The sequence below is a fragment of the Euprymna scolopes genome, chromosome 31 (assembly GCF_053919585.1).
Source record: "Euprymna scolopes isolate OS-2025 chromosome 31, ASM5391958v1, whole genome shotgun sequence".
NCBI lineage: Eukaryota > Metazoa > Mollusca > Cephalopoda > Sepiida > Sepiolidae > Euprymna > Euprymna scolopes.
Window position 1 is genome coordinate 73,877,119 of NC_136512.1, and position 22,090 is coordinate 73,899,208.

The 22,090-nt window shown below is 32.7% G+C and overlaps 1 protein-coding gene across 13 annotated transcripts in view; it reads right to left on the reverse strand.

Moving 5' to 3' along the window:
• The window catches only part of LOC145255819 (pecanex-like protein 1), a 269,992-nt gene that overhangs the window by 30,395 nt on the left and 217,507 nt on the right, over positions 1-22,090 (reverse strand). For all 13 annotated transcript variants that reach the window (XM_080114531.1, XM_080114532.1, XM_080114536.1 and 10 more), the window contains 8 exons: positions 16,761-16,871; positions 9,596-9,687; positions 9,341-9,444; positions 8,838-8,943; positions 6,240-6,338; positions 4,565-4,715; positions 1,978-2,113; positions 507-684 (listed from right to left, as the gene is read on the reverse strand). In XM_080114531.1, coding sequence (XP_079970657.1) covers positions 507-684; positions 1,978-2,113; positions 4,565-4,715; positions 6,240-6,338; positions 8,838-8,943; positions 9,341-9,444; positions 9,596-9,687; positions 16,761-16,871 — 977 coding nt within the window. The remainder of the gene's footprint in view (positions 1-506; positions 685-1,977; positions 2,114-4,564; positions 4,716-6,239; positions 6,339-8,837; positions 8,944-9,340; positions 9,445-9,595; positions 9,688-16,760; positions 16,872-22,090) is intronic.

Here is a 22,090-nt window from a genome sequence, read left to right on the forward strand (position 1 = left end):
CTCAATAATGAATTTCAATTAAAATAATATAACCACAATGTTAGCATTGTCTTAACCAGCATTGCCTTAGATGTAAAATATCAAAAATTTAGAAGAAAATTATTCGTTCTTTGGGGGTCAACTGGATCAGGTTTCGTCGGAGCTGGTTTTTCAATGTTATTATGTACTAAGTCAGAAATAAAATGCCGACTAATTCCATGAGAAATCTATTATGTAAAGGGGAGCTGTGTGTACATGCGCATGCGTGTGAGTGCATGTATATATATTTGTGCATGTATGTGTGTTTGGGGAAGGTGTATGTGTGTATTCAGCTAGAAAGGAATGATCTGGGCAAAAGAGAAAGAGGAGGTTTAGGGAGAGGGAGGAAAAAAGAAAGAAAAAAAAAAAGTAGAGATACAAGTTTTAATAGAAGTGGGTTAAATTTTTGCCCTAGACATTGTCGGGTAGCCCTGCTAATCGATTACATAGAGTAAAAAACAACAAACCTTTGTTGTGTGTATACTTACTTTGCAAAAAATAATAGACATGATAAAGAAATCTAGAAGGAATGTTTCAGTCGCTGCCTTGTAGTCGTACTTGAAGAACAGAACAGTGAAAGCCAAGATCATGTGTTGCTTGAGGGTATCGGAGAAGGAAAATCTTAGCAGCTTCAGTCCACACACGACCACAATCACCGAACCAAAACTGGCAAGAAAAAAAGTAGTTTTTTGGTTGTTGCAAACTGTCTGGCTCAGACTAAGGGATAAAAATATGTAGTTTGCTTGAAGCATTGTATGGGATAGGTATGTAATAGAGATTTAGAAGGCTATAACAATGCGAGGAATGAGATATAGTCGGAGCTGATGAGGAAAGACGAAAACAAGTGACAATTTACAAAGCAATAAGTATATACATATGTATGTCTATATATGCATATATTTATTCATTTGTATGAAGTATAAATGTCTTACTTGTGTAGTATGTTGTACGTGACAATATACATTATATTTTGGGAAAAATTTCCCCTTTTCAAATGGTGGATGTAACGGATCTATTCAAAGCATACTGGATGAAGGAGCGAAAAAAATGAATTAAATGGCTATGTGGAGCCTCACAGCAAATGTAAGGAGGGGGTTTATATGTATAGCGTGTTTTGGGTAATTAACATTATTGTTATAGTTGTTAGATTTTTTTCTTTTTTGTTTTTATATATATTTTGTCCCCCCCTAGTTCATAACTTGTTGCTTTTGCAGGATCTTTATTTTATTTTGTATATTCTATATCTATTTCATTGCCTTTTTTTGTTTTCTGCTGCTTTGTATTATTCATTTATTTATTCATGTTGTTGCTTGTTCAGTGGAATGCCCTAGTCCATATAGGTCAAGCGAGTTGCTGGCTGGCTTGCATGGGTTAACAAAGGAGGAGGAGGTGAAAGAGGAGGGGAGAAGGAGTGTGGGATGGGATGCTCTCGGTTGAATTTGAAAAGGGGAATTTTTTCCCCCGAAATATAATGGATATTGTCACAGGTACCACAAGTAAGACATTTGTACTTCATACAAATCAATAAATATGTATATATAGACATCTATGTATATATACTTATTTATTTGTAAATTGCCACTTGTTTTCGTCTTTCCTCATCAACACCAACTATATCTCATTCCTCGCATTGTAATAGCCTTCTAAATCTCTCCTACAAAAAAAAAGAAATATTTTTTACAGAATCAATCTTTAAAATAAAAAAATAAAAATCAATATTGTTAAATTCATTGCATTTGTTTTTTTGTTTTTTTTCATCATCCCAGTCACCAAGGCTGACTTTGTTCATTCATCATTTCCAACCTTCAAATAATACTCTTCATCATTCAACGAATAATCCATCCATCTCATCAAAATTTATCCTCAAATGGACTTTGGCCTTTTTAAGTAGTGACTTATTTTTGAAAGAACAAAAATTTTTTTAATTAATAGATAAAGAAATCAAATGGTTTTACTTACTGAAGTCCAAATTTTTTCACAATGGTTGGGGCGGATAGTGTTAAGGCACAAAGAAAGACGACTGGGTATATAATGTTCCTCTCGACAAACCGTAACCATATATACAACTTCTCAAAACACATAACTGGAGCCGGCTCTGCAAAAACAAACAATGGTGGTTTAGGGTTAATGAAAGCATTTCTTTGTTTCGATTTGTCTTGTTTTGATTTCTTTTTTTTTTTAACTAAACGTAATCAAGATGAAAACATAAAAACATATCATGTTTCTGAATTTTTGAGATGAGGATTATTTGGATTCTTCAGACTACTGTCCTCATCTTGAGTGTCATCTTCACAACGTTTCCTCCGATGTAACCTCTGACCAACCGCAAGTATATTCCCAAGGACCCATAGTGCAGTGGTTAGAGTACTTGGAAAAACTAAGTTGCAAAAGTGACGTTCTTCTGAAAGTTCATGGATTAATCCTCAATGTGAGCAACTGAAAATATAATTGCCAATTACTTAGGACTTCTATTCAGTTATGGTTAACAGAAGGAGAGCATGCTACCCCCACCCACCTGAATTAAATTGTTCTGTTTGAAATTCTGTGCAGATTTCCCAAGTCCAACAAGATACACCTGAAGAAGGTTAGAGGTTACATCAACGAAAACATTGTGAAAATGATATTCAAGACGAGAACAATAGTCGGGAGAATCTAAATAATATAAATAACATATTTAAGGATCAAAATTTGAAAATTAAAAAGATGCATAAAGCCAACATTGACGAGAAATGCAAGGAAGTTATTTTAACTATTCATTTTTTTTTTTTTAATTTGTTGGCACATTAAGTTAAAAGTAAACATATCCCATGCGTCCAATTTAGAACCAGACATATCCCATGCGTCCAATTTAGAACCAGACATATCCCATGCGTCCAATTTAGAACCAGACATATCCCATGCGTCCAATTTAGAACCAGACATATCCCATGCGTCCAATTTAGAACCAGACATATCCCATGCGTCCAATTTAGAACCAGACATATCCCATGCGTCCAATTTAGAACCAGACATATCCCATGCGTCCAATTTAGAACCAGACATATCCCATGCGTCCAATTTAGAACCAGACATATCCCATGCGTCCAATTTAGAACCAGACATATCCCATGCGTCCAATTTAGAACCAGACATATCCCATGCGTCCAATTTAGAACCAGACATATCCCATGCGTCCAATTTAGAACCAGACATATCCCATGCGTCCAATTTAGAACCAGACATATCCCATGCGTCCAATTTAGAACCAGACATATCCCATGCGTCCAATTTAGAACCAGACATATCCCATGCGTCCAATTTAGAACCAGACATATCCCATGCGTCCAATTTAGAACCAGACATATCCCATGCGTCCAATTTAGAACCAGACATATCCCATGCGTCCAATTTAGAACCAGACATATCCCATGCGTCCAATTTAAAACCAGACATATCCCATGCGTCCAATTTAAAACCAGACATATCCCATGCGTCCAATTTAAAACCAGACATATCCCATGCGTCCAATTTAAAACCAGACATATCCCATGCGTCCAATTTAGAACCAGACATATCCCATGCGTCCAATTTAAAACCAGACATATCCCATGCGTCCAATTTAAAACCAGACATATCCCATGCGTCCAATTTAAAACCAGACATATCCCATGCGTCCAATTTAAAACCAGACATATCCCATGCGTCCAATTTAAAACCAGACATATCCCATGCGTCCAATTTAAAACCAGACATATCCCATGCGTCCAATTTAAAACCAGACATATCCCATGCGTCCAATTTAGAACCAGACATATCCCATGCGTCCAATTTAGAACCAGACATATCCCATGCGTCCAATTTAGAACCAGACATATCCCATGCGTCCAATTTAGAACCAGACATATCCCATGCGTCCAATTTAGAACCAGACATATCCCATGCGTACAATTTAGAACCATACATATCCCATGCGTCCAATTTAGAACCATACATATCCCATGCGTCCAATTTAGAACCATACATATCCCATGCGTCCAATTTAGAACCAGACATATCCCATGCGTACAATTTAGAACCATACATATCCCATGCGTACAATTTAGAACCAGACATATCCCATGCGTCCAATTTAGAACCAGACATATCCCATGCGTCCAATTTAAAACCAGACATATCCCATGCGTACAATTTAAAACCAGACATATTCCATGCGTCCAATTTAAAACCAGACATATCCCATGCGTCCAATTTAAAACCAGACATATCCCATGCGTCCAATTTAAAACCAGACATATCCCATACGTCCAATTTAAAACCAGACATATCCCATACATCCAATTTAAAACAAATTATCCCCCATTATGAACCAATTAGTTTCTGAAATTTGGTGGGCAAGTCTGGCATAGACTAGAATTTACTTTTATCAAGTATCGTTAAATTGTAGCCAGATGAGGAGGAGGGGATTACCTTGCACAATAAGAGACGTAGATTTAAAAAAAAAATAAATAAATAAAAGGCAATACTAAAAATAAAAGATATTAGAAAAAAAAGGAAAAGGCTTAAATACCATCCGCTTCCAAATGTTTCTCTTTATAACTCGGAAGGATGGGGTCATAGCAACACAACCATGGCATCTCCTTACGCAGTTGAGGGATGATGTAGTGGATTATGAAGCCAACAGCTACAGCTAGATAACACAACACATCGCTGAGGTATGGCTAAAAAGAGAAAAATAAAAGGTTGAAAATAAAAATATGGCTAAAAAGAGAAAAATAAAAGGTGGAAAATAAAAGGTTGAAAATAAAATTTTTTTTTGAAGATTTTTAAAACTTAATCTGCTTTCCCAACTATACTAACACACACAGAAGTTTAAATGCAATGTAAACAGACATCTAGCTGCTCCCTATAATATGGTCTCTAATTCACAGTAGTCCATTATATCTAAGTGGTAATCTGCCTTGCTTGGAGTGAATGGTCCTTGTTCAGAATAACAAAAAAAAAAAAAAAAAATTGGAAAATTACATTTCAACAAGAAGCAATTACTACATTACATAAAACATTTTCTTTAAAGATCTAGCTATTTAAACAAAAGAAGTAACCCATAGTTTTGAATCTGGTTATTATTTAAGTATAACTTGCAATTATTTCGAAAGAATTAATTAATTTTCTACTTTATCATTAAAAAAGAAATTTTGGATGTGAAACTGATTTTGAAATAACAAATAAGTAGATTGCATTTGTTTTAGTTGAAATTCAATTTTATGATTTTCGTAAATCTGAAAAAGCAGTGAATATATAAGCAAAATTTTCTTCATAAAAATTTAAAAAATAGAAGATAAAAATAAAATAAAAGATAAAAATATAGTAGGTAAAAAAGTTAAAAAACAAAAGATAAAAAAGTATATAAAAACTTTTAAAAGTAGATACAAAATTTAAAAAAATAGAAGATAAAAATAAAAGATAAAAAATTAGAATAGAAGATAAAGAAATTTAAAAAAGTAGAAGACAAAATATTAAAAAAAATAGAAGACAAAATATTAAAAAAAATAGAAGACAAAATATTAAAAAAAATAGAAGACAAAATATTAAAAAAAATAGAAGACAAAATATTAAAAAAAATAGAAGACAAAATATTAAAAAAAATAGAAGATAAAAAAATTTTAAATATAGAAGATAAAAATTTTAAATATAGAAGATAAAAATTTTAAATATAGAAGATAAAAATTTTAAATATAGAAAATAAAAAATTTTATTAAATAGAGAATAAAAAATTAAAACAATAAAAGATTAAAAATTTTAAAATAGATAAAAAAATTTTAAAATAGATAAAAATATTTTTTTAAATTAGATAAAATATTTTTTTTAAATTAGATAAAATATTTTTTTAAAATTAGATAAAAAAATTTTTTTAAATTAGATAAAAAATTTTTTTAAATTAGATAAAAAATTTTTTAAAATAGATAAAAAATTTTTTTAAAATCGATAAAAACAAAAAAATAAGATAAAAAATTTAAAAAGATAAAAATAAAAAATTAAAAAATAGTAGATAAATTTAAAAAATAGATAAAAATAGAAGATAATTTTTTTTAAAAAAGTCACTCAATGAGAGATAAAATCTAAAGCAGAGTTTCAATTTAATAAGGTAACAAAATTAACATAAAAAAAAACAAAAAAAAAAACGGAAAAAATGAAATGTAAAAATAAGGCGAAAAATGTGAAATAAAAACAGAATTGTTTCTCACCTGAAGGACAGGACTGCTAAAAACGGTACTAACATGAACTGCAAACATGATGATTGCAAATAATATACAAACTAAAAGATCTGATTGTAGCCGATCACTCTGAAAAAAAAAAAAAAAAAAAAAAAAAAGACAAGATACAAATTAAAATTACAAAATATGCACGATAATCCTTTCTAACAAGAGAAATCAGATAGTTTCGGATAAAACATGGATGAAGTCTTGACCATAAAAAAAAAAAAATGAATTCATATTATTCGGATTATCCTTGGATGTAAATTTTTTTTTTCAAGTATATCTTGTTGAACTCAGAAATCTTTCTGTAAAACTCTGGAATCTGCATAGAATTCTAAACAAAACCCTTTATTCAATCCCCGGGGGTAGCATGTCCTCGTTCCGTTATCCATGGCCGAGTAGAAACCCAAAGCAATTCGCAATTGTATTTTGAGTGTCATCCACACTGGAGATTGAACCTTCAACCTCCAGATCAGTGTAACTTACAAGCAAAATTTATCAATTCATCCATGCAGATAATTTTTGTTCGAATTTTGGGAGCCTTAAATAAATTCTTGTTTTTAGACGTACAATCTTATGATAGATCAATACTTATTAATGAAGATTATTATCTATATAGCTATAAAGTTTTGTTTTTTTGCTCTGACATTGATATTAAAAGCCTACTTTTTCAATTTAAAAAATTATTAAAACAAACTTTATAATATACTCAGCCATGGATATAAAAGCGACTTCATGTAGATCAATTAACTTGCATATGCCTTTGAAAATGTGTATTAATTACTTATGTATTTTTCGTGGTTTCTCATTTCACTATTACACTGAATTCTATTTATGCATAGTTTCTACATTCTGCATAATTGTGACGAATTTAAGAGAAAATGTTCATCACATGAAAATAAATATATATATATGAAAGACCTTGTGTGTGTATGTGTGTAAAGTCTGTATAAAACTCCTCTCTCAATATTTGGTCTAAAGAGTTGAAATTTGATATATAGGGTATTTGGACCTGTAACACATTTTTTATTTGCTTTTTAGCCAGTAGAATTGCTGCTGAGGGATCAAAATTAAAAACAACATTAACCATGGCCCGGCATAATTCAACTGTAACCATTTTTTTCTGCACATGTGCTAATTAAAAGTTAAAGATTAAACGTTATTTTTTTGCAGTTTTTGTTATACGTATAGATTTAGGTTAGACGTTAACAGATAAGGCTGGAGAGCTATATGTTTTGGTTTTAATTCAGCTGATGACACAAGTCACTTTTTTACTTTTTAAATCACACACACACACACACACACACATATATATATATATATAAAAAATCAATAGAAATTTTGCTCTATAATAATATGAAATCTGCATGTGTTAAAATATATTTAAGCATATTTTATGACTGAGCAATGCCAGGTGGCCTAGTAATATATATATATATATATATATATATATATATATATATATATATATATATATACACACACACACACACACAAACACACACATACATATAATCAATAGAAATTTGGCTCTATAATAATAAATATGGCCAGGCTCAGTGTTGCTTAATCTTCAGTGATCTGACAAGAAACAGCGTATCAATATGATTATGCCATAATCTTAAGTCATTAACAAATACGATCAACTCTACGATTGGATAAATTTTATTTTTCCTTTTTTTAAATTATTTTTCTATTTCATCATTTTCCGTAATTTAAATTTTTTTTTTACTAATTTCAACAAACACATGAGTAAGTTTTTATTTAAAATTCTTTTTTTTTAATTCAATTACACTACACAAGCACAGAAATACTTGCTAAATACATCCTTGGGTATGCATTTTCTCGCAATGAGATTTTACCATCCTTCCACATAAAGTGTTTGGTATTGCCAAATGGTCACCTCTTTCGGTACAGGCCAGGCCTAACATTGCTTAACTTTGATAGTCTAACAAGAACTGGTGTGTCAAAGTTATTAATTGTTATAAAACCGAATACGTTACAGATAGAATTCCGTTTAAGATTTTATTCTTTTTAAAAGATTTATTTTTTTTATACTTTAATTTATACTTTAAGTTTTAAAAAATGACATTCGTTTATGTAAAAAACAAAAATATTTAGCTGTTGTCTAGAATTCCCCAATAAAAAAAAACAAAAAAAAAACAGAAAAATCTTTGATTTACATACCCGTGACTGAACAAAAATGTCATATTCTAAAAATGACATAAATTGATCAGATAGTTTTATTTTTATAAAGAAAATCATTTTCAAACATTTTTAAGTGATTAATGGCATTACAAGACTAATCTCGCAAGTTTGAATTATTGTTAAGTTTTCTCTTTGTTTCCTCAAGATGACAACATGAGGCAATCTCAATTTTCGCTTACTCAAAAAATTTGATTTTCTTAGTTAAACATAAAACTACTTGATCAAATTATATGATTTTTGGAATATGACACTTTTGTTCAGTCACAGGTATATACATCATATGGATGTTTTAATTTTTGTTTTTTAATATCGGGGAAATACTTTGCAGACTATTTTTATATTTTTGATAACAGTTTCTAGCAAATTTTTTATACTTACAACGCATTTTTTAAGTTTATCTGGCAAGGGATCAATAAGTTCATTTTCCCCTGGTTCTTCCGGTTGATTAGAACTTTTACCACATATTAAATCTTTTATGAGCGATCTGGAAGCAAAAAAAAAAAAAGAGAAAAAAAAAAACAAAAAAAACGTAATGCTTAATAGCAATCAAAACAGGTTTATTTTTCCTTAAAACAATCACAGAATGCCAACATGTAAAAAAAGGTATTAAAGAGAAAATGAAGGTCGAGGCGAGGGCGATAAGGGTCAAAGGGGAGGGCGATAAGGGCCGAAGTGGTGGAGAGGGTCAAAGAGGTGGTGAAAAGGGTCAAAGAGGCGGTGGAGAGGGTCAAAGAGGCGGTGAAGGTGCTCACAAAAGCCAAGGTCAAATTTATTACAATGGTGAAGAGCAATTAAATTTTATGTGATTTTATTAAAAATAAATAAAAATCTACTGCATGAAAATGTTAAAGAAAAGCAATAAGTTTTTTTTTTCTACTTACAACAAAACAGTTGGATCACTGGCTGACCTGCTCAGATGGTAAGAAATAGCCACCAGCAGAGCACAATATATGGAAAACATTACATGTTGAGAGTTTTCTTTTTGCTGGAAAGACAAAATTGTATAAACAAATAAAATGTTAATTTGGTATGAAATCTAAACTTAAAAACACACAAAATTTTTTTTTTTGAATTTGAAAGAAATGTTCAACAGAATTCACATTTTTATATTGGTGAAAAGGCGAAATGACTTTTACCTGCATGGCATAATAACAGAAGAAATAGAGTAGTGCAACAGCAATTACACTCCGTGTAACAGAGTAAACCGCAGCAGCCAAACTGGTAGTGGCTGAAACACAAGAAATGTCAAAGGTGAAAAGGTGGTCAAAGGAAAACGGTTAAAAACAAATCTGTGAAACAAAATGTGTTTATTGCCAAAACTAATAATACCAACTAAGAAAACCTCTGGAAATTCCGCAGTAAATAAAAAAGTACACAATATACTCATAAGAAATAAACTTTTAAAACCAGGACTTAATGAGGACTCCAGTGTACTATTGCTCCATGCCCAGAACCCCACATTATTATTTCTTTGAACTTAAGTTTATAAATAAAATAAAATAAAACCTTGTATTATTTGGATTCTTCAGACCAATATTCATATCTTTAGTGTTATTTTCATGTTTTGGTTGATGAAATCTTCAACCTTCTTTAGGGGTATCTTGTTAAAGTTGAGGATCTGCAAGGACCCAGGACATAGCGGATAAGATACTTGTACAAATTCAGTTGTAAAGTTACACTCATCTAGAGGTTCATACTTCAGTGCGAGTGACATTCAAAATACAACTGCAAATTTTTAGGACTTCTACTAGTGATGGGCCGATTCCAATATTTTTTCCCCGAGTCTGATACAATTACTGATTCCGTACCAAATTTCCAATTCCGATACAATTACCGATTCTTTATAAATCACTAAATATTTAACTAGAAAAGTGTTATTTTGTCCCAATTACTGTTAAAAACACATTATAAATGTGCATATAATTTCTGAAATGTAAAAACACACTTGTGAGAGGATGATCAAGAGATTTTAGTTTTACTGGAAGTCAAAATCAATAAATATTTTTTATTTTATTATTACTTCAAGCAATGGAAGATGTTTCTTAAACCAAAATCAAATATAAAGATAATTTAAGGAATCGGTTTTGGCATCAAATTTTTCCGATTTCGATACCAATTCTGATACCCCAAAAAGCTCTGATTTTTCCGATTCCGATTGCAATTAATCGTCCCAGCACTAATATATACCCCCCCCCCAAAAAAAACCGATTGATCATTTCGGTTATCATAACTAATCAATTAATTGATTTGAATTGAAAACCATACATAATTCAGTTAGCTGTTATAATCAAGCCTATTAATCATTACAATTATAATTTTCGGATTTTAATAATGTCAAATCGCACTTCATTTCCTTTTGACGGATTGATTGTTGCTATTTCTTCTGATGAGTTAAGGGCATAATAGATTCACTGATTGATATAATAATTAAGTGATTGATTTTGAAACTGTCAAGAATTGTATAAGTCAACTGAATTAAAGGAATAAATTATAAGATGGTCAACATCATGAATTTTGGAATATAACTGTCATTTATTCTCTTTCTCTCTCTCTCTCTCTATATATATATATTTTTTTACATAAGCAGTAATATATTGCTACACATTTATGAGTATGTTTCTGTCAGCTAGTTGCTAGTAACTAGAAACCTCTACAGGTGATATAGGTTATAGCTGAGTTTTTGATGAAAATATTTAAGGTATTTAGCGGCACAAGAAATTATTATCAGGAGGTCGTATTACATGTTACTAAAAATAGAAGTAAAAAATAAAAAAATTAAAAATACAAATAAAAAGAGAAATGGTTTTTAACCTCCTCACCCGTCCCATTCTTTCTTTATGCCTTTTCCTCCATTCCTTTATTTCATTTATTTCAATACAAACCTTAATCCACACCCTCTTTTCTTTTTGTCTTCTTCCCATATATTAAAAACCAAAAAGCTTAAAAAAATATTAGATTGGAAACAAAAACATAGCTGATGCAACTGTTTGCTTTAAAAAGACGACTGGAACCTATGGAAATTTTGTAGTAAATAAAATAGAACATAATATACTTGTAACAAATTTTAAAAATAATTTTTAACCTCCCCCCAAGAAGTTTATCATTTAAATGCAGGGCTGTAATCAGTAACTTTAAGGTTTGGCTCAGACCTCTGAAAATTAAATGGTCCGACTTTGTCTCTTACCTCAGAAAATCTTACACGAGGAATAATTTATATGCTCATCAGGCATTTTGAATAGCAAATAACAAAAAAGATGAAACCGAGATTAATTCCCATCCCCCCCACTTTAGAGAGAGGAAAAAAGGAAGGCAAAGCAAGAGAAGATAGTTGGAAGAGCAAAATAGAAAGATGAAGTGAGAAAGAAAGAAATTTCAGTTAAATAGTGAAAAAAAAAAAAAATAAATAAATAAGGAGGTATGGTTCTAGTGATTTGATCAAAACCATCTTTTTCTTGCAATTCTGAATATTTGAGATGCGAATGTTTGTATTGTTTTGATTGTTCGGACAATTATTCTTATTTTGGGTGTTATTGGCACAGCGCTTCAGTCGTTGTAATTTACAACCTTCCTCGGGTGTTAAATTCATGTTTCCTTTTCTCTTGTCCAAATAACCAAAACAATACAAACATCTTTTTCTTAATTAAAAAAAAAAAAGGAAATTTCAATCAAGGAGCAGATAACTCACATTATTAAATTGCAATTTGCTTTTCCTAGATAAAAAAAAAAAAAAAAAAAATGAATTTCACTAAAAGATGGAAAACTCCAATCCCTGATTGTCTGGAAAATAAAAGAAATCTTCTTTCCTTTCCTGTACCAAACTATTTCCCCGGCTTTCCTTTTCTCAGTAAAATAACAGTAGCAGCAGTCGGACATTTTCCTTCCCTCAGTATTACTGCTGGCTCATTTTTTTTAGTAGAATAAAGCTTTATAAAGCCTTAAACAACTCTGCCATCAGTCTCCTTTTATTATAAACACCTACATAATACTGACACATACATTTTTCATGGTGTTCTTGTTTCTAAGACTGGCATCATTTTCAAGGTTCTATTAATCTATTCAAATTGTTATAATTTCTATGTTTTTAATTAAAAAATTAAATTAAAAAGAGTTTTTTTTAAATTTTAATTAACACATATCTGATAAAAGGTTTTTCTGAAATATTATACAACATGGAAATCCTATTTGATCATGTTGTTGCAAGTAAAGAACACATATCTGACGAAGGATTTTCCTGAAACATTATACAACACGGAAATCCCATTTCAGTATGCTGTCATGAATAAGAACACGTACCTTACAAATGCTGCCATAAGTAAGAACACATACTGATGAAAGTTTTTTCCCCGAAATATTATACAATACAAAAATCTCATCTGACCATGCAAATAAGAACACAATGTAAGTATAAAAAAAAAATTATATACTGTATTGATAAAGGTGAATCTGTATAGCTTAGTCCACTGTTATATCTCTTAATTTGCTTCAGTTTGTGCCTAGCCATTACATCTCTGCCTACTATAAATTTGCTTTATATAATTTTTGGCACTTCTACAGAATTGGGACAAGCTTTTCCAGATATCAAGCAATGTAATTCCTTATGTTAAAAGTGGTGGTCATTGTTGTACACGCAAACCACTGCCTTTAACCTAAGGAATTACATTGCTTAATATCTGGGAAACTATTTATTTGCGGAAAATTTAAATATGATATCCGTTTTCAGCATATCCAAAAACTTGTAAAAGGTGTCATTTTAAAGGAAAATGTTAAGGTGGAAACAAAATAAAAAATTACCAATTACCATTTTTGATGACTAAAAGAAAAATCAGTGCTTCTACAGAATTGGGATGAGATTTTGTAGTCGACAAATGGAGTTTTCAGATAAAAAACAATAGTTTCAACTGATTTTTAGTCAATTCTAATAAGTTACAATGGTAGCTTCCAAATTATCCAGTCGAAATTACCTGAATATTAATGAATTATTAAACAAAACGGTACTTGTACAGTTTAATCAAGACATTAAAAAAATGAAAATATTGAAAAAAAAAGGTTATATTGTACGTATCCGTTTGGAACTGAAGATCTCAGAAAAAAAGTTTCACTTAATTTGATAGAGTATTTTTTTTTTTACAGCGGAAAAACATGTTTTTATGACAGCACATTGAAGGCAGACATCTTGGATTTTTAAAAATTTTTGTTTGGATTTTAGACACGCCACAGGGAGATAACTCTAGTTATAAAGCACCGACACTCCCTCTCCATCTTTAATACTCGCTTTTCTTCCTAAAAATCAAACCTTTTGCTCGGTATCATAACAAATTGTTTTTTCGTTGTAAAAAAAAAAAAACTACTTGATGAAATTAAGTGAAATTTTTTTTTTTCGGAGAATTTCATTCATAACGAATACGTACAAGTTAAACTTTTTTTTTTTTTTTCGATATTTTCATTTTTTAATGTCTTGATTAAACTGTAAAGTACCAACAAAATAACTTTAATCGTGTTAGCAGATAAAAATTGCCGCCATCTTAAATCAAATCAGAAAATTACCTCCTTTTTTAACTCTTCTGTCTTACAATCATTTTCATCAAATTCTATTTTTTATTTTCTTTAAAAATTTTCTACCTCATCGATTTTTGTAATTTTTGGATATAATCATCTTAAAAATACGAGGAATACGTAGATAACATTTTCTTCATGTGAAATTCCGTATTATGATTTCCGAAATTTCATCCCAATAGTGTAGAAGTGCCAAATATTTTTTTTTTTTTTTAAATAGAAAAAATAAATATCACATTCAAGTGTATTAAAGATTAGTGAACATTTTTTTTTTTTTTACACAGGCATCACCACATTATCAAGGCCAAGAGGCCACTCAAGGATAAGGGTTAAAGAGTGTACAGTAAAAATTGGAAAATATAGTAATTGTAACACCAAAGAGGGGCCACATCAGATCAGTAGGGTCGATGTGACGTTTTTTTGTGTTGAATGTAATATTCAATCCCGGGCGAACATCAATTACAGAAAAAAAAAAAAAATTTTTTTAGTTAATATTTTTATGTGTCAAAATCTTGTGGTTGAGATACCATACGGTCGGGGGATAAAAATAGTAATCGCATGCTAAACTTCAAAGCGAAAGATTACTTAAAAATTTTTTTAACCAAAATACGCTCGCGTTTGAACTAAACGAGCCAACACAAAATATTCCGAAACAGAGATTGGAAATGTCGGTCGGCTTGAAATGTGTTGTTTGACAGGTGAAATGTCGGATCGTTTTTGATCTGAGAAACACACACACACATGAAACAGATCAGGGCTGATAAAAGAATTAATGACGTCAGCCCAAGGTTCGACATGAATTGTTTTTCAATATGAATTATTTAAAAATGTCTTTTGGCAAATTGTTTTGGGCGCTAAGGGGAATTCTGACATGTAAAGAATATTTCTTTTAAAAATCACACGGATGTTTTTACAAAACAAATAATTCAAAGGGGAAAGAAGATCAAACGGATATTTTTAAATAGATGAAAGCTGGTGATCTATTACAAGCTAAAAAATAATATTTCCTCTGATTATCAGTTGATAATATGGATAAAAACCATTATCGAGAAGGCGGGGTCAGGCAAGTTGGGGAGGAGTCAATTTGATTTTGGAAATTGGGGGCGGAAAAATAATACCTGCCACAGGCCAAATTGACCAATGAGAAGAAATCAGGTGGATTGTTATCAATCAATTTGATTGGTCGAAGACGAACGTAGGCGTCGTCATTATTCAAGGGTTTTACTATATAAGATCTGTAAAACTCGATTTAATCAGATAGGAGTCAGAAGAAGAGAGAAGACAGAGATAAAGGTCTCAGCAGAGGAATCCAGCCACCCAACTTCTCTCTCCCCCTCGCTGGTCGCCAGAGAGCTCAATTTGCAACTTAATAGAATTCAGAGGACCTAGGAAGAGACCAGCCAGAACACCTTAACGATAATTACAACGGTCCGCGACTCCGACCGAGTATTTCAACAACAAGAAGCTCATTCACAAATCTAATTGCTTGCTTCCATTTAATCTTCAATTGTACATACGTCTGTAGATAATCATTTATGAATTTCCTAAATACATTATATATCAACCAACCTCCGTAGTTTGTTTGCTGATGTGCTGTTGTTCCATGTAACTTTATTTCTTTTACTTGCCATTTGTGACCCCGTTCCCGTCAACGAACACCCAGTCAACAGGACGACCAACTAGACGATCAAGAAGAACAGGCCTTGAGGACCGTGCAACGGAGAAGAGTCCTCCAACGCCTTGACGAGGACTCACTGGGTGACGCGACGTACCAACGGTTGGCAGACCTGGTTGCTCAGTCGACATAATTAATTACCCGGTGACTAGGATAGTCATAATTGGGCATCGACCCAGGGTTAAGATCATAACTGGGCCGCGATGAGAGGGTTAAGGTCGTGTAAGGTCACAAATCATTAGTAATGAAAATTCGGTAAATTTGTTAACTTATATGGAACAGCTCATCAAGAACTTATTTACATTAGACTTGAAGACAACCATATTGTACTCAGCTGGAAAGCAGGAAAACGGAAGACAATTCCAAAGGCGTGCAGTTCTAAGAAAGAAGCTTTGTTCATGGAATCTACATTTAGGTTTAGGCACAGATAAAGAGTGGGGGGAATTATTGATAGTGTTTTCAGCTAGACGAGTGTTTCTTGAAAAATTTTGGCGAGGGGGGAACCATAGACTGAAGCTCAGGTTGAACACTTTCCATGAAAATAACGATAAAGCAGAGACAAGCTTGCAACATCTCTTCTGTGAGATAGAGGTTGCAGGGAAGAGAAAAGGACATCTCCTACGAGGCTACGAAGTCTATTTTGAACTCTATCAAGGCAGGACAAGTTCTTTCTAGCAGCTCCTGCCAAGATGTGGCAACACTATTCCATCCTTGGACGTACCTGGCTCTTATATAGATAGAGAATTGCATCAGCAGTGAGATATCTACTGGATCGATAGAAAGATCCCACCATTTTTCCAGCGGCCCTGGCAACAGATTTGATGTACATGTTCCATTTAAGATCAGGAGTAATTGTCAGGCCCAGAAGCTTGTCAAAACTTGAGGCCTCCTGAAGACAAGAGCCATTCATTTCAATTGATGCCAGATGTGGATCAGAATGTTGATGATGTAAAGAGAGAAGCTTGGTTTTAGATGCATTAAAAGTAACCAGCCACTCCTTTGTCGACTATAGAAAAGTATGAACAATAATTTTTGCATAGATGTATGCATGGGATAAATTCTGTCTTTCTTACCATTGCCACCAAAGATATGCATGTCTGTCTGTTCCAATATATACATGATGAACGTCTTCACCTGGGGAAGCAGGCCGACTGTGAACAGCACCGGGAACAGCAAAATAAAAACTAGAATGGGAGAAAAAAATAAATAAACATAAATAAAAATTAGAGGAATCTCCAAATATACTCAACTGTAGCAAGCATTGTTACATGATAAAAGGGCTGTCCCTTTTTCATGTAAGTAAAAAAATAGGGAATTAGTTAAATGTAAATATGAAATAGGATAGACAAGATTCGAACTTGCGAAGCTAGATTTGGAATTGAAAATTCCAATCATAAGTTAAAATAAATACAGAATGTTATTGAAAATAAGGAATGTGGAATCGCAATTGTTTAGCTCACACAAAATAGTTACATATCTGTTTATTGGAAAAGGAATGTAATGATGAAATTTGTTTCTGTGAAAATTAAAATAAGGAATTTAATTGTCAATTGAAATTGTAAACATATTTTGTAAAGAGGTTATTTGAAAAATAGGTTACTGAACTCAGAGTCATGTCAAGTTTTGCAACGTGACACATGTCAAGGCAACGTGCTCGATGTATGACACTATTGGTGTCATGAATGCATGCAGCAAGGTGCATATTGCGGTGAGAGGGGGTGGTTGACCGGACGGGATAGAGGAAGAGAGGACAGAAGAGGGGGTGTTGATGTCTGATTGGGACAAAACAGAAATGTCTATGGAATTTGTCAGAAAGAGAAAAATCAAAATAATAATTGTTTTTATCTCATTGTCGTTATATATCCGTTAACATAAAAGGTTGTTTTTAAAACCTCTGTTGAGAGGTATGAAGAGATCCAGAGATCCTTAGCTGATTAAGGCTGACAACTTAGAATGGGGGTCAAGGGTAAAGGTCGCTGCCAAGCATTGTTCGACCTGGAATGACTAATCACTCCTAATTTGATAAGTAAAGGCCTCAGTGCAAGTGGGGGTTGAGGTTTGGTAGTGATAAGCTCTAAGAGGAAGAAAGAAAGGGTGTTTGTAACCACTCTCTGAAGGAGAGGTGGGGGAAAGGGGTTGGATTTTTAGAAAAGGAATTCTAAAAAAGACTAGAGTTGTAGCCAGCGAACTGAACGGCTGGGCTGGTCAAGCGCTCCCGATTTGGGAGCCCTCAGGGCCTGATGTTATAATGTTAACTAGCCTGTGTTAATGGGAAATCTGTGACTTTACTGGTCTGGTCTTACATCATTTCACTGCTATAGTCAGTCACCTCAATTTAGACAGTAGCTGTTATGAAGTAATGAAATTAATAAATAGTTTGTTATTGTTATAAACCAGAGTTCTGTTTGTTTGTGGTGAGGACTCTTCATTTTGCAGCAAGCCGCAAGGACCAGCGGAGTGATTGATGTACCCGGAGACTACCTACACAGTGTAGGAGACGATTTGATCGAGAGGCAAAGCGTCCCACCATGAAAACACAGTGGGTGAAGACGATCAACAGGCCAACATGTGACGGGACAATGTACGATCGGAAGAACACCTGTCAAATTAGGTGGAATCCGACGAGGTTAAGGACACCCGGTATGGTTGGTGCAGTATCGGTCTGCGTTATAAATGAGCACATGTTTAATCATGTGATGACGTGACGAGTTCTCAATATAGGTAGAGTTTTAGATGCAGTCTGGGAGAAAGAGGGGAGAGAGAGCCGAGAGAGAGGTCAGAGAGAGAGCCGCTAACACCAAACCTTGGAAGCGAAGGTTAAAGAAAAGCCATGTAAAAAAACTTTGAATTCCTTAAGCGAAATCAAGACATGAAATAAAGGACGTCATCATGTGTTTTTGTATCTGCGTCGTCGTGTTGTTATTCAACAGAAAAGGTATTGTCCATTTATGTTATAAGAACCTTTGATAAAATCATCATCTAAAAAATAGGTGTTTCAAAGTATAAATGTTATAGAAACACTCCCGTTCACAGAACTGTCAAAAGTATAAATGTCAAACCCTCGGTCTATCTATCTATATATCAAATCTCCTCTCATTGAATTACATGCGTGTCTCTCTCTCTCTCTTTAAATTAACATCCTAAGACAATATGAACATCTCACAAAATTTTCACAAGAACAGCCTTTCTTCAGACTTAAATAAAAAACACTTTAACAATGAAACATTAAGGAAAAGAAACAAATGTGATCACTGTGACGGAGGTAAAGTGTTTCCATTTGTTTTCTTTTCCTCATAAAGGAAATGTTTCTTTTCCTTAAGGTTTCATTGTTAAAGTGTTTTTTTATTTAATAAGTCTGAAGAAAGGCTGTTCTTGTGAAAATTTTCACACATACATATTGTTTGAATTTGTCAAAATGGTCTTGAGACAATTGTAACTAACAATGAAATACACTTTTTGTTGCTATCAACCCATTTCTTGAAGTCTTGGTTTTTGTTAAAACAGTATATGAATGCTCAATTATGAAATATGATAATTTTGTAGCTTACTTTTTAAGTCATCTCTCTTTTTTGGCTTTAATTTATTTGGATACTAGCGGGGGTAAATTGAGGTAAATCAAAACTGGGGGGGGGGGTAAATAATAAAATAAATGTTTTGGTAGGTAAGTATGAGAATCGAACCCGTACCCTTGAGTTGGAAATTAATGTGTGAAAAAAAAAAAAAACCTGCTACATTAACCATTGACCCACTGCGACAACAGACAATGTTAAGCAGGTTATTTAACTATAAAAAAAGGCGTGCGCAATAAAAGTTAACTCTGCTGCTTCCATTTGACCTAATTAAGGTCAAATAAAAGTCACACAGCGTTTGGGTTTGTTTACCCAAATTTAACTGTTTCTTTCCCCAACAGATGTTGGGAAGGGGTGTCTGATCAAAGCTGACTTTGTTTTTCCCAGCGCAATGCCGCGAACACGTCCGTTTGAGTTTAGTTTCGCTGTATTTATACTAAAAAGCCAAATCAACACGCGAGAAGCCAAAATAGTAATAATTTTGTAAAAATCGACATAAATAAATCTATACGCTACACACTTTCCTAATTCCTAGATATTATGATATAGGACCTATATACACAGTTTTAAGCGATAGTAATGTCCCCGGGAGCGCGTGCGAAAGAAGCCTTTGCGAGACATACACAAAATGGTCACACACATTTTGGCTTTTATATATATAGATGAACAATTACTGGATTATATTAACCTAGTATAATTCGGAATACTACAAATTTTTATATATATATATATATATATATATGTTGAAATAATGATGAATTAGATGACAGATTAATGAATCTTGCAGTTTAAAGTCTTACAAATACTTTGGGGAGGTAATTTATTATATAACTCTCACCTGTCTGTTTAAATGTATGTGTGTATGTATGTATGTCAGTCTAAAACTTTTGATAGAGGTGACGGATTTTCACAAGATCAGTATTCTTTTGAAGCTTCACCTTTCGGACGACAAATATCGAAAAATGGCCAAAAACATTAATTCCTTAACTCTCAATTGGGCACTTTTCTACAGGGAGGGGTAGCTTCTTTCGCCGATATTTTCGAAAGTCATCCCCTCTTTTCGATTGTCTAGCCTTAATTTAAACCTACGTCACTTCCGGTTTGGCGATGGACGCAACAGCACACACGTCACGTTTTTTTTTTTCCATGTTCTTTTCCTCCTTCGTGGTACGGGTTCGAGCCCGCCTACTATCACTTTTTTTTTTTCTTAATACACACCTCTAAACACCTGGGGAATGCCAGGCACCTTGGCTAGTACTTTTATACAAGACAATTCCAGCCAAATAAAATTGCTCAATATACGAGATAGAGCAAATAAATTTCCTACATCGAAAATTCATGGATTAAGATTAATATAAATATTGTATTCTTTGTCCAAACAATAAATTTTTGTTTTGAAAATTAGATTATTTCGGAATGCAATTTAAATACAAAAACTGTAAATTTATATATATATATATGTTTCATGGGCAGGTAAGAGGTCTTCAGTCCCGGTCTACAATCTACCTAAGAGATGGAAAATTGACAATACAAGTCTGCATACAGTTACTCATTGATTCTGTCGCATAGTTTGCATCAATGAATGTAATCAGCTTTATCAATACGTGTGAATCATTCTACGCAAGCCATTATCATTTTTAACAACTCATTGTGTGGTACTCCATGCATTTGCTCACTTTGATTTCCAAAAAATTAGGAGGCAAACCAATCTTTCAATCAAAGATCTGTTATCAAGCCAATCTTTCAATCGAAGATCTGTTATCAAGCCAATCTTTCAATCGAAGATCTGTTATCAAGCCAATCTTTCAATCGAAGATCTGTTATCAAGCCAATCTTTCAATCGAAGATCTGTTATCAAGCCAATCTTTCAATCGAAGATATGTTATAAAGCCCATCTTTCAATCGCATAAATAAGAACTGTGTCTGCACAACCCATCACTTTTGCAGATTGGTTTGTGGCAGCAGGACTGGCCTTTTGTCAGACATACAGTACAGACATTAAAAGCAGAATATAACAGGGTGGATTTATGGCCCTTATGTGTTGAACATGACAAGAAAGTCCGTCATATTGTAGTAAGCTGTGAAAATAGATAACAATTAACCTATACAGAATCTTCCGAGTTTCATCCCTGTAAGGAATCCTCAGGCTAAAATGCATAGAATTCATGTTACTTTTTTTATATATATATTCATGTGGTGATCTGAAATAACAGCAAGGGGAGACTTAATTCCAAATATTTCTCATATGTATATCTCCTCTCTTTTGTAAATACGGTATGATTACGAATATCTCCAGTATCAAATAAGCCTTATACAATGTGAAATATACTTTATGTATGAAAACCAAAAAGGTGAGATATAACATGAGAGAAATATTTGGAATCAAGTCTCCCCTTGCTTTTATTTCAGATCATTTGAAACCATAGCAGCAAGTTTTAAAGTCTTCCCTCCATCAACACCACAGGTTTTGGGAAAATATCAGATATTTTGTAATTCATATGCAAAACTAGGAAAACAAATGACTTTGATTGAAACATTTTATGGCTGTAAAAAAGAGCCAAAAATAGGTTCTGGATGATGTATGATCCTCTTAACATGTGACCTTAAGGGTAAATGTCACATAACCCATTACACAATTCAGGTTATTAGCTTTCCAACAAGTCTTCATTTGTTAAATTCTGACCAATAGTTGCCAAAAAAAGTGCTATCTCTCTCTCTCTCTCTATATATATATATATATATATATATGGATATATCTATACTTGTAGCCAAATTAAATATTGAAATGCTTATATCTTTGATTCGATGGGAGGAAACTACATGAAAATTTCCAG